The 13,234-nt window shown below is 40.0% G+C and overlaps 2 protein-coding genes across 4 annotated transcripts in view; one reads left to right on the top strand and one right to left on the bottom strand.

Annotated features, from left to right (window-relative positions):
* The window catches only part of scube3 (signal peptide, CUB domain, EGF-like 3), a 75,868-nt gene extending 71,630 nt beyond the window's left edge, over positions 1-4,238 (top strand). For all 3 annotated transcript variants that reach the window (XM_086213525.1, XM_086213524.1, XM_086213523.1), the window contains one exon: positions 208-4,238. In XM_086213525.1, the coding sequence (XP_086069651.1) occupies positions 208-360 (153 nt within the window). In that variant the 3' untranslated portion in view covers positions 361-4,238. The remainder of the gene's footprint in view (positions 1-207) is intronic.
* LOC147255673 (membrane cofactor protein-like) lies at positions 4,215-10,198 on the bottom strand. Its single transcript, XM_086213526.1, has 11 exons — positions 9,962-10,198; positions 9,687-9,884; positions 7,792-7,891; positions 7,642-7,715; positions 6,328-6,555; positions 6,057-6,248; positions 5,716-5,812; positions 5,337-5,410; positions 5,082-5,258; positions 4,815-5,000; positions 4,215-4,444 (listed from the first exon to the last, which is right to left on the bottom strand). The coding sequence occupies exons 1-11, from the start codon at positions 10,014-10,016 to the stop codon at positions 4,407-4,409; spliced, it is 1,419 nt and encodes a 472-aa protein (XP_086069652.1). The 5' UTR covers positions 10,017-10,198; the 3' UTR covers positions 4,215-4,406.
* Between the last annotated feature and the right edge of the window lie 3,036 nt (positions 10,199-13,234).

The raw sequence follows: 13,234 nt of genomic DNA, 5'->3' as shown, positions 1-13,234 counted from the left end.
GCATTGTTTTGCTAAACAAGGCTGTTGCTAACAAACATTGTGTGAGTCAGATGTTGCATTAATGTTGGAAAAATGTATTAATGATGTGATGTCATAAGCATGGATTCCAGCATTTTATATTTGCTTCAAATCTGATTCAAACTCTTATTAAGGACCAAATATGTGTTTGGAGATGAAAAGTTTACATCTGTGTGTTTTTCACCACAGGATAAAAAACTGATTAAGACTCTTTTTGATGTGCTGGCTCACCCAAACAACTACTTTAAGTACACTACTCGGGAGTCCAACGAGATGCTTCCACGCTCCTTCATACGTCTCATAAGCAGCAAAGTCTCTGCTTTCCTGCGACCATACAAGTAAACGTCACACATTGCTGAAGCACCGGATCGTGACCCCCCCCGGCATCCCCCTCCACCCTACAGGCTACATCCCGCAACTCTCACAGGACTTAAAAATAAACGCAAAACATACCAGTATGTTTACCCTCTCTTAATTTCCATAGGCTTTCTACAGCAAACATGATGCAGACCTGAGAGATACTGAACATTTATGTTTTTTTTGGGGGGGGGGGGGGGGATTATTGTGTTTTTTTGTTTTGTTTTGTTTTGTTTTTTGGTCAGTTTCAATTCAGCACAGGTCTGCAATCCCGAGCTCAAGCATTTAGTTGGGATGTAGAGTATGTGAGTGGGTTTGGCTTCTATTGTGTTGTGCAACGAAACCAGAAACAATAGAAATGCCTATTTCACAGTAGGAGTGACGTTTTGTGTGCGGATTGAGCTTGATAGAGCTTGTTATTGTAATTCCTTAAATGACTGGTCTGAATTCCAGCTCCAACTCCTACCATTAAGTATGACTGTAAGTGTTGTGTAAGTGTTGTGCAACCCTGGTTCCATCTTATGTGTCTGTGTGCTGTCCTCCAGGAGGAGCGGTTGGTTAATTCATGTCGCAGCTGTGTTCCAGGTCATTCAAAGCCTGACTGTATTGAGCTCTTAGAGCAGTTTCCAGGAGTTTTACTGTTAAAACAGTTGATCTGTCTAGACTGCGCCACCGTTTTCCAACCTTTTGATAATTTATGTTGCTTCTCATCAAGGCAACTTACAAAGCAAATACAAAAAGGTGATTAATCATTCCAGGAACACAGTCGACATTTAGAAAATGAATAACAAACTAGTAAATGGGAGAGCCACAGAAATGAGATAATGTGATGTTTAGTGGAACATGTCTGTCTCTGAGCGTGATAGAGAGTAAAATGTCTTTGAGGGACATTATGTTTGCTGCTTCTTGTAAAAGGTCACTTTAATTCTTCAATCTCATATTGTCTTTCTGATGTACTCGACACACTAATAGTCTATAGGTTTAAAAATGAAAAGGAAGCTGAGAATCTGAAATACTTTAGTTCTTACACACAGTAATCTCACATTGCCTGTCTGTGGACTACAAGTTTTATTGTGTTTTTAATTTCAATCTTGTAAATAGTGAAAATAATTAGACGAGGGTTGAATTCCTTAATCCTAATTTGTTTATGCAGGACCCCAGAATCACTTCTACCCCAGATGTCCCACCCATCTCAAATCCAAAGACACCCAATACCCCAACTCACATTTTGGTCTGTCCCAATGAAGACAGCTCTTCCAAAGACTGCCCAAAAGAGGGCGGGTCACATTGTTTTGTGCACTAGATTTAGAACCCATCATTCTACCCTTATAGTACAAGTGCAATGAATTGAAATATCACACCCCATTGTGACCCACAACAAATCTTGTGAAGTGTTGGGCTGCAGCACTGTTGACTCGTTGTATTATATATGTATCACTCGCTATGAGCAGAAGATTTGGTGTCAACGTGTAACTGCTCTTTTCCTGAGTGATTCTGAAACTTAGTGTCAAAATGTAATGAAAACTGAGTACTTTGTGCGTAGAAATATTCTTTGTGATTTCAAAACAATGACCACAACAGGGTAAAATAATTTAACTTTGATTAAAAATAATCTAACTTCGGTTCATGATAGGATTTTATAGTTTTGTGAATTAAGCCTTTTGGCCTTCTTGCTGAGACTTAGATAAGAGTCATACTTCTCATGTTGAAATGTGGTGCCACAGCCTGCAGGTGGTTAGCTTACAATGATAACAGGAAACAGGGGAACTGTTAACCTGGCTGTTTAAACCTACCTAAAGTGTTATTTCACCTTAAACCACATTTTTTTTTCCTTTTAAGTAATTACAATATGTGCCCTGAGCTTTCAAAGATGTCTTTTCTTCCTGTATTAGCTACTTCTTTGAATCTCCAGAAAGCAGAAAGAGTTGAAAAAAGATCTTTAGTTTGTAGCTATCCAAGTCTTCTTTATCCAGTCAGGATCAACAAACACTTTGATTTGAGCTAAAAACAAACTATAACCCTTTTGACGCTTATTCATGGTTGCGCAACCATCCGGTGCATTTAATTGAACCAGCTCGCTCACGATGGTTCACACTTGTTCATGGGAGCGTCGAACCAGAGGTGATATAGTGTGCTATTTGCTACATTAAGTGCTTGTGGATTATCGGGTAAACATTTGGAATAGGTAGACATGGATTATACCAGATGACATGACAGAGTTTATAAACTGACATTCGGGGGCAGTGATGCTCTTGTTTCTTGTTGGTGGCTATACAGCACCATTAGCTTCAAGCTAATTACATGTGGCTCGCTCTTTCTGTATTTTGGAGTCATTTTTGTGTGAGCTCTAGATGCCTATTTATAAGTACTTAAGCAAAAATACACTTTTTTGGGTATGTGTTACTCCAAGCTCATTTACCTTCTTTTTTGAGAGTTGGAAAGAACATTGATAAGATAAATGTCTGAATGATAAATATGATGCTGCCAGCAGTTGATTAGCTTAGCATGAAGACTGGAAATAGGGGAAAATAGGCTAACCTAGCTGTTTTAAACCTACTTAATACAGGTATAAAAGCACGTTTGGTTATTTAGCTCCTAAGTGATACTTCACTAGTTGCCAAGTGAGATGGTAAATAAGCGTATTTCACAATGATTTACAAGTAGTTATCACTTCTACTGCAGCCATGCAGTCTTATGCGTTGAGACATGACTGCATGGTCAGCAGGCCAGTGATAATCCCAACTGTATATTCAACCTTAAAAAAAAAAAAAAAAAAAATCATTGAATTGATCCTTGCTGTTTGATGTGTTTATTAATTTTTTGGGGAAGAATTTTTTCTCCCTATTTATGTAAAATAAGTTTTGTTTTGTTTTTTTAAGAAAAAAAAAAGTTGGATGATACTCTTAATTCACATACCATCAAGAATCTTTACATACCCAAAATTCGGGATAACAAAAAAGGGATTTTTGACCACATTGTCAAACTTGAGGGTGATGCTGGGCCATGTCAAGAAGAATTCACTTGCAGTCACCAATAATTCACATAAACTCTCACTGGCCACTTCACTAGGTGCAACCGTGCATGCAGACCTAACCAATAAAACACGAATTGTAGCTTTCATTTTAGATAATTATACATTTTTCAGGAGGTTTATAATTTTACTATATTTTTGATTTTATAGTGGTGGTGGTGTGCATAATGTAAGGTATGCAAAGGTGACTCATTTTTTGCCCCTCTCAAATTAATATTAAATGCGATGGCCAAAGTATTTGAAACTCAATATACTGCAATACAGCTCGATATTCCTGCAAACTACAGCCTCAGTATAAACATGGATAAATTGAAATCTGACAGTCAGAATTTAAAAAAGTCTTTGAAAAGACAGATTTTATTGTATAATGGCTCACATTACCTAATGAAGTGGTAGGTGAGTGTTTATCTCCATGTAGATTCCCACTTGCCTCGCGTCCCTTATTCTCCCACACCCCCTCCCACAGAGTCAGCTTCTGTCCTGCAACCTGATAATTCTTTTGTTTGTCTGAATTGTTGCCTTTTAAAACGAGAGTTTGCTATGATGTATCAGAGTTGATAATGATATTTGCACTTGAATTGTTATTGCTCATGTAAATGTCTGGATTTTGTATTGTCTTTTTAAAATGAATGGAATTGGTGTTCTTATTTTCTTGTAGCTTGTTTGTTCATGAAATGCTCACTCACAGTTTAGTCTATAGAGATGATACACGACATTATCAACTGTAAAGACAAATGTACAGAGGTGAATGAAACAAGTTTGTACTTGTTCTTGCCCAAAAACACTTATTGAAATAAACATACTGTACTTCAGCTTCATTTCAAAAACATTTTAATGTCTGTAATGATGTTATGTTTGTAATGTTTTATGAGGAAATGATAGATAGCTTATTAAAAAAAAAAACAGGTTTTAAAACGTAATCTTCAGAGGCCATTTTTCCCCATCCTGCACTGGCTTCTGTTGAATGGTCTTAACTGCTTAGATTGAATCGTTTCACTCTTCAGATGACAGATTTCCTCCAGCGGTTAGAGCGAAATGCTGAAAGAAAGATGAGATCATCATTCAGAACTGTTGTATAAAAATATTAGTCAAATTACAGAGCCCGCTGACAAAGAAAAGTTGCCAGAGAGCAAAATTAATTATTATTCTTATTGTCATTAGCAGTAGTAGTTTTTGTCAGAGGATAAAACTTGTTTCAACAATTCAGTTTGTGGACACAAGATATAACTTTTCTGCCCAAGCATGGATTAATTTTTGGCCAGAAGATACACCTTGTTCCCACAATTTTAATTTGTACAAATTAGTTTGATGTAATATGAATTTGTATTTCATGGCCACTCCGATATATATTTCTTTCAACAGTCACTGGAGAGCTTTGTATCAAGTCAAACATTTGTAGTATACTTACATTTCCTTGTGCATCGGGGAAGACCAGGGAACCATTGGCCATGATCACCACAGGTAATGGTGCTCGGACCCATCAGTGCATAACCATGATTACACTCGATGGATATTGCGTCCCTGTACTGATACAGCTTGGTCTGAGATCCCACCCAGGAGGCGAAGGGCACACTTGGAGCTGGGCATGTCAGTTCTGTGGAGAAAGGAGAGGTTTGTCCCATTCCATTCATGACAAAGTTTAAATAAAGTTATATTGAGATTAGTGTGTCCTGACCTTTGCACTCAGGAGGGGTGCTCCACATCCTGTCCTTTGTGCACCATATCGCCTCATTTCCAATAAGGGTTCCGACACGACACTCATAGAGAACTATGCTCCCGTATGTGTAAGGTGGCTCATGTTGGCCCTTTATCTCTGCATTTATCACCTTTGGAGGCTCTTCACACACCTCAGCTGAAATAGATACAAAAGTTTTTTTGTACAACTAAAGAAGGAAAATTGAAAGCCAATAATGTCTTGTCGCTAGTTCACCTTCGCAAACAGGAACATGTCCATCCCAGCCATTACTCATGCAGTTCCTGGTTGCCCGACCAAAAAGATTGAACCTGGTGACATTTAAAGTCATGTTTAGTAATAGGAAGTAAAAACCTTAAAGTAGCTTGTAGCAGGAAAGTGTAATAATTGTTAATAATAATCTTAATCTTGGTGGCACGGTGGTGCAGTGGTTAACACTGTCGCCTCACAGCAAGAAGGTTCTGGGTTCGAGCCCTGGCTCAAGTACGGGATCTTTCTGTGTGGAGTCCCCCCTGCCTCTCACCCGAGAGCTGCTGGGATAGGCTCCACCCCCCCCCCCCCCCCGTGACCCTTAACAGGATAAGGGGTAGAAAATGGATGGATGGATGGATCTTACCCTTCATTACAGACAGCTGTGGCAGTATCTCCAAACTCTACTCCAGTATACATAAACTGTCCATTGAGGATCTCCCCCGCAGAGCCACACAGTTTACCTTTCAAGAATGAAAACGAAGGAAGTTAGTGTAACATTTGGAGAAAATAATGTCCTTTTTTAATGTTCAGTGGAAAGAAGGCAACACAATGCACTTCACCTGAGCTCAATTTATAAATTAAGCATTCTGTGCGGTTACATCAATATAACTGATTCATTTAGGTCAGTTTTAAAGGACCTCAGACATGTAAATTTATAAAGCATTAAACAAACACTTGCCTGGCAAGGTTTATAAAAGTTCTTACGTTCACATCTTAGCAGCAGTGGCGTCCATTTTCCATTGATACACCTGCGATATCTGCTGCCACCTGCTTGTGTGTATCCAACATCACACACGTAGTGAACTCTCTCACCAGATGCAAAATTTGTCCTCTTGATGTACTTGCCAGCAAGTTTGCTGTTCAAGTTGTTGATGTCTACCGGCGCATTACAGCCAACTGTTGAACAGATGGGGAGAAAATTATGTGTTTGAGCTGAATATTCAAATGTAATAATCCAGTAAAGTTAAACACTCACCCGTTTTATCAGGCAAAGGTGGATTTTTATTATCAGGTGAGTGCTTGCACTGTGGTAGTTTGGGTTGCCACTGACCAGCAGGGCTGCAAGTGATGTGCTGAGCCCCTTCCAGCTGGAAACCAGGGCTGCAGGTGAGGCTCACGTTCTCTCCCACACGATACGCAGAAACATTATTAGAGCTCTTCACAGAGTGGGCCACTTTAGGGGCAGAGCAGGTGGGTTCGCCCTCTGCAGAGATCAAAATAGCTGTTGCAGGAACTATAAATGGGAAAATATATGGTGTGTGTAATTTTTAGATATTATATATCCATCCACCCATTTTCTTCCGCTTATCCTGTTAAGGGTTGCAGGCGGGCTGGAGCCTATCCCAGCAGCTTACGGGCAAGAGGCGGGGTTCACCCTGGACAGGTCGCCAGTCCATCGCAGGGCCAACATACAGAGACGAACAACCATTCACACTCACAGCCACACCTACAGTCAATTTAGAGTATCAATCAGCCTCGTCCTCTCTTGATGTCTTTGGACTGTGGGAGGAAGCTGGAGTACCAGAGAGAACACACACAGGAACAGGGAGAACAAGCAGACTCCACAGAGAGAGAGAGATCCCTTGCTCGAGCTGGGGCCCGAACCCTGAACCTTCTAGCAGTGAGGTGACAGTGCTAATCACTGCACCATCGTCCCACCCCTAAATGTTATATAGTTTAGCCTATTTTAGATGATTTAAGTGCAGTGAAATTCTGAAAAATGAATATTTTCACAAATTATTCCCAAAAAACAGATTTCAAATTCTGTAGGTGTGGCTGTGAGTGTGAATGGTTGTCTGTCTAGGCTCCACCCCCCCACGTGACCCTCAACAGGACAAGTGGAAGAAAATGGATGGGATGGGTGGATGGATGGATGAATGAATGGGATGGGTGGATGGATGGATGAATTAGATACAAAATGAATGTCTAGGAAGTATATTTACTTTAAACCCTACAATTTTTTTGTCATTTGAATGTGTACATAAGTGTACTTCATGATACAGATATAAAATGGAACATTACAAAATTTTTAAAACAAGTTTTTTTTGCCATTGCACAAAACTGATATATATTTCTGATATGTAAATAACCAAGGTAGACAACCATGCTTGGGTGGAATTGTCTTGTCTGTATTTCACAATGTTAATTATTTTCATATATTTTTATATTTGATGCAAATTTTAATTTAATGAAGTGTAACAGTACTCAGTATTTCACAGCAATGAAACAAAACAAAAATTAAAAAAACAAACAAATTTGTGACTGATGCTGCTTTGCTAAAGTTTCCCACCTTCACAAGAAGGGAAATCACCAGTCCAGCCAGACCTCTTGCAAATCATGTAGTTGAGTCCTTTCAGAGTGTATCTGTAACATGGTGAAACTTAAGTTTAGTGCATAGTTCTTTTTAGGCTTTAGATATATTCCTACAAGTTCAACTTACCCCTCGTTACAAACTGCATAAACCTTTTCCCCAAGGTAGGAGTTCCCTTCATAATGGAAGAATCCATGAGGCAGATCCCCGGCATTACCACATGATATCTCTGTTGGAATGGAGATAGTAACTAGCCAATCAGGGCAGGAATCAGACGCGTAATGCGATTAACAGGGTGGAAAAAAATGATACGCATTTTGAAAAGTTGCAAAACAAGACACAAAAAGCCATTGCAAAGCCTCACCAACATCCACGATTCAACACAAGAATCTGGGAGGGGTCCTCTGGGAGATGAGTCACAGACAAACTAAGAATTGTCTTAAATTCTGAGTACTTCTCCTGCTGCTGCTGCTGCTGCTGCTGCTGCTGCTGCTGCTACGAAGTCTGAGGTAGCAGTGATCCTGGAGCGTAACAGCTGCTGTTGCTGCTGCTGCGTGGTGTCCTTGAGGGGGTTACGCTCCAGGATCACTGCTACCTCAGACTTCATAATAACACCCAATTGTGTCACACTGGGATCCAATTATTTGAAAGCCTGGTGATGATAGAAGATACTAGCCACTCCTTACCAAATATTTAAAATGGCTTATTCATGCCTGGTTTGTTTTTGAAAATGTGGTTCTCATGTATGCAACCTGATTAAATGAGTCATTCTTGGGCAAGATGAAAAAAAAAGATGTTTGGTGCTATGAAAAGGTAGAGAGATGAACCTGTAATTATTGGATTAGTACATAAACTGATACAATTGTTGGAAACGGAGGAAAAGCGAGTAATTGTTGAGCTTCAAGCTAAAGGTCAATGCTTGCGACCCTCTTGCAACCCTAAGGAGGCCACCCTAAAGCAGTAGAAATACCCAGTACCCCTGAGGTAGTACATGGTGTAGGAGCATCAACCATCTCTCACAGTGACAGGGTGGATGGACCACAGGTAGAAACTCATTGAAAATAAAAAAAAAGGTGTTTTGGAGTATGACATTTTAATCTCACTTGAAGAGCAATGAGAGTTTCACTATGAATTATTGAAATGTCCAACTTCTAGTGTATTTTGATATTTTCATTTTATTTAAACAAATCAAGGTCACAGAAGATTTTTCTGAATGAATGCTCCAACAATCTGACTAGCTGTTACAAATATAACAAAAGTAACATTTTTTAGACAGGAATAAAGAAAAGTCACAGATGGCAGACAGGCCAAACTATGTGAATTAATTTTGAGAAATAAACTTGACAACACCACCACCTTGAGGTCAATCTGTGTCATGAGTAGCAAGGAAATTTGCAACTGAGCTTGGCTGTTATTTTCTTCCTGGTATTTGCTGCAATTTAAGGGTTTGAAAATATTAACTAGAACATCGAGAAAGCTTTGTTTTAGTTTGGCTGCTGGAACCCCAAAATGTAAACCCAGATAATTCCAATTACCTTTTCTGTTCAATCAGCAGTGGGATAGTAATAGTAACAGATCTCTTAGAAAATCTCTTAAAACCAGTATTTCATCCCTAGATGGCACAATATTAATTTTCTGTTTTCTTACTAAAGGGATGTAAACCACTATCACTGATTTTCCTTTCAGATTTATTAATCGAATCTCAGAAGCTTAAATAAAAGATTAGTTTACTTGAACAAAATGACTCTTAGTAAATACATTGCTGCTACAGTATAACGGTAGGTTTTCTGCTGACTGTAAGATTAATATAGCTATTGGTACTCCTCAAATTTACCAAATTGAACCAAAGGTGTAAGTCTCTCCTATGGGCGCCAGAGGGCGTCGTACAATTTTTGAGCTCGACTGTAAATACTTGCACCCACGAGACAGTGACAATGAAATCAAGCATCATTTAGTAAAAACAACGTTTAACTTGGTGTTTTTTTTAGTGGTAGTATACAATTTGAAATATATTTAATGCTTACTTTCGCATTTTAGAGTGAGAGGCGTCCATCTTCCCGCCACACACTGCACAGCTCGGCTGCCCTTGTAGGGAGTGAAGTCCTCGGCGCAGTTGAAATACACTTTCTCCCCGCTGTTGAAGCTCTTTTTGCTGGCAAACTTCTTGTCGAGTCTTGTGGACGGATATTCCAGCGGTGCCGAACATTCTCTTGGAGTCTTTGCTATATTTTGGTATAAAGGACCACCAGTCAAAATAGAAATAAAAGATTCAAAAACTGAGAGATTATTTATCATTTACCTGAAGCTAGAATGACGAACGGTAAAATCAAAACATTCCACATGCGTTTTCTCATGTTTGATGTTCTTGTGTGGGTAAACTAGTTCAAGACAGATTAAAAGGACCAAGAGCAGGATCAGAGATATTTATAGAGGAGGAGGAAAGAACGGAAGTCCCCCTGGTGCTTGACATGAACCATCAAATGCCAGACGAAGCAGGGCAGGGATCAGGGTAGGGTGAACCAATCCATCCATCCATCCATCCATCCATTTTCTACCGCTTATCCTGTTAAGGGTCCCTTGGAGTCGGGAGCCTATCCCCACTGACTTCGGGCGAGAGGTGGGGTTCACCCTGGACAGATCGCCAGTCCGTCACAAGGCCATCACATGTAGGCAACCACTGCGAACCTGGAACCTTCTTGCTGTAGGGCGACAGTGCTCACCACTGCACCTGCACAGAATAAAGTAAAGGATCTCAAAGGATGGCACATCAAGAAAAAAGAAGTCGCTCATCAATGGTTTATAAATGTATGTTGGAAAGTGCTGTTGTTAAAATCCTCTAATCTCATGAAGGGGGGGGGGGGGGGGCAGGTAGTTGGGCAGACGATCCAGGTGTACGAGTTTTTGTTTTTTTTAGCTAAGGCTATATGCACAAACTCTCTCTCTCTCGCTCTCGCTCTCTCTCTCTCTCACACACACACACAGACGCACACACACGAAACTTGGTGACCTATCTGGAACCCCCCCCCCCCCCCCCCAGTCGCCTTTGATAAAGAAATATTAAAAAAAAAAAACTTTGGTATGGTATTTTGCAAGACTTTTGAATAATGGTACGATCCGATGAATGAACTTCAAAGCCCTTAAATAACCAAACCTTTTTTTGAGGACTAGAAAGTCACAGAGGAAGAAGAAGCTGATCTAAGAATCTTGCTGCGTTTAAACTGAGAAGGTAAAATCTGAAGTGTCTTTTTAACAATAACATATCAGCACCTATATGGCAAATTTGATGGTATTGGTGACTGTAACTGTAGTCTCTGAACTGAAATGTCATCAGGCCAATATGCATTAATGTATATGGGGTGCCAAACCTTTCCAGTGGAGGACTAAAACTAACATGCAGTGGGCATCAGTGGGCCGCATGCAAACACATGTTGTGCTGTTAAAATGTTACAAAGATCCTAAGTGCCTCTTTTTGAATATAAATTACCCCCCATTTTTACCCCCCAAAATAGGCCTGTTGTTACGATGGACCTGCTATGCTGTTGTTAATGCTCTACCTTTTTGTGTGTGTGTCCAGCTAATTCAGCTTTGACAGTTCGGTTAAAATCAATTAAGACTGAGTGTTCCAATAGACAATACACCTGTGTAATAAAACACACAAGGACCTATGAACAATTTAACCATTTATTTGAAAAAAAAAAAAAAGCATGTGTGATGATGTCACTGAGAATGATCAGCACCCTGTGATGCTTAGTCACGGTCAGGATAGTCAGGTTAGAAGAAACACAGGTTTCTTCTTTTGGTGGTGTGTGAAGATATCAGCGACCTTGTTTGTGGCAACTGGGATGTCCCTCTCAGTGCAAAGCAGTATTAGACCAAAAGAGAAGAGGCCACTGGTAGGTGGGGGTCTGGTTATGAAGGTGAGTCCTATGGAGGTCTTCTCCTATTTATTTACCTCAAAATTGTATTCATTATATTTGCACTGGTTGATGACGAGACCTGAAAAACCACCATCAAGGTGTAACATACCCCGAAGTGTCTCCTTTGTCCCTCAGAGATCAGGTGACTTTCCTGGGCCTCGCCGGAGCCAACAGGTCAGACACATCATTCAGATGAAATTCAGAATTTTCACCCTTCAGAGTCATCTATTACACTATTGGATGACTCTTTGGCGTAGTTGGTAAGTCTCAGGACTTCACACGAGTCTCACTAGCTCACCTGGCACACCAGGCCGTGCACAAGAGCTTCAGGTTGCAGCTGCGTTCAAAGTCTCTGAATACCTAGACCTCTAATGACACCTCTGGTAAACTCTGTGACTTGCAAACTCCCCCATGTTACTAGAGTAGCTCCTGCTGACATCTAATTATTTGGAGAGTTGGTACTCTAAGAATATAACATCAAGAGACATGTTTTTGACCAAGCCTGCTACACTGTGAGCTTGTCATTGCTGTATAATAAATAAGAAAAAGCCTTGACATATTCTTGCAAATTAAATGCCAGAAAGAGCATTTTTATAATGCAACTGGCCTTCCAAGAATAGACAATTAAATGGAGCCAGTCTTGCAGGGCAAACATGTCATGTGTTAATTCAGTTGTCCAATGTCCCTTTGCCTATTTTATCAAAGTCAGTATATGGTTCTCGGGGGGGGGGGGGGGATATCATGCCCACCCCCCCACCCCCCCCCCCATCTCAGCTTTTTACATTCTGGTTATTTTTCTGGCTATTTAACACTGAAGAATGGTTGAACTTCCTGCCAGGGTGGTTGCAGTGTCACTACTGAGCTCTGTCATTGTGGGTTTGAGTCACTGTGCTGCATCGCAGCAGCTGCGATATTTGGATCCTTTAGTAAAAACCACAATGTAAAAAATCAGAAATGATGTCACTTTGAGGATTAAATCGTGGATTCGTTACATGCAGGGATTAGTTCAAGTTGATACTGTTCAATCACTTGATTCTACATTTCAGAGCACTTGTTCCCTTGAAAATAATATAATAATTAATTATAGTTGCAATATGGCCAACTGCAATTTTCGAATCACAGGAAGATCCAGTGTTTGTTAAAGGCTAATTGTGTGTCAAAATACCATTTTAAATAAGATATCGTGGTGCTACAGATATGGCCTGCCTACAGGTTTTCATTGAAAATGAGAATGAAAATCTCACAAAATATTAGTCAATCTAAGGCCTTTGTACCGCTATAATCTTTTGAGATTCTGACTGATTGAGAACAGAATCTGATTGATTGATTGTTGATTGATTGAGTGATCGGTTTTCCTTCAAGTCAGAACATTTTCTAGGTTAATTCAGTTTTCTACATGTTCTGAATTGACTGGACTGAAGTATCTGCCAGCTGTGCAATTTAACATATTATGGTGAAAGTAAACTAATCTTGTTTTTAATGTTCGTCTATCATTTTACCAGCATGGTACGGCAGGTAAGAAGTCTGTAAACTAATATCTGGCCCCCTCTCTGAAACATGGTGATGTTTCACCTCAACAGTTCGGCAGCTCATCCCTCCAGTTATACCTCTCATCCTGTCGAGGGTCATTGGGGGCTGCAGCCAAGATAGGTTTC

The sequence above is a fragment of the Aulostomus chinensis genome, chromosome 9 (genome assembly GCF_037954235.1).
Source record: "Aulostomus chinensis isolate RoL2024-O1b breed Wild chromosome 9, RoL_Achi_v1.0, whole genome shotgun sequence".
Classification (NCBI taxonomy): domain Eukaryota; kingdom Metazoa; phylum Chordata; class Actinopteri; order Syngnathiformes; family Aulostomidae; genus Aulostomus; species Aulostomus chinensis.
The sequence above is the reverse complement of the archived record's forward strand: the minus strand, read 5'-3'. Positions and strand labels throughout refer to the sequence as shown.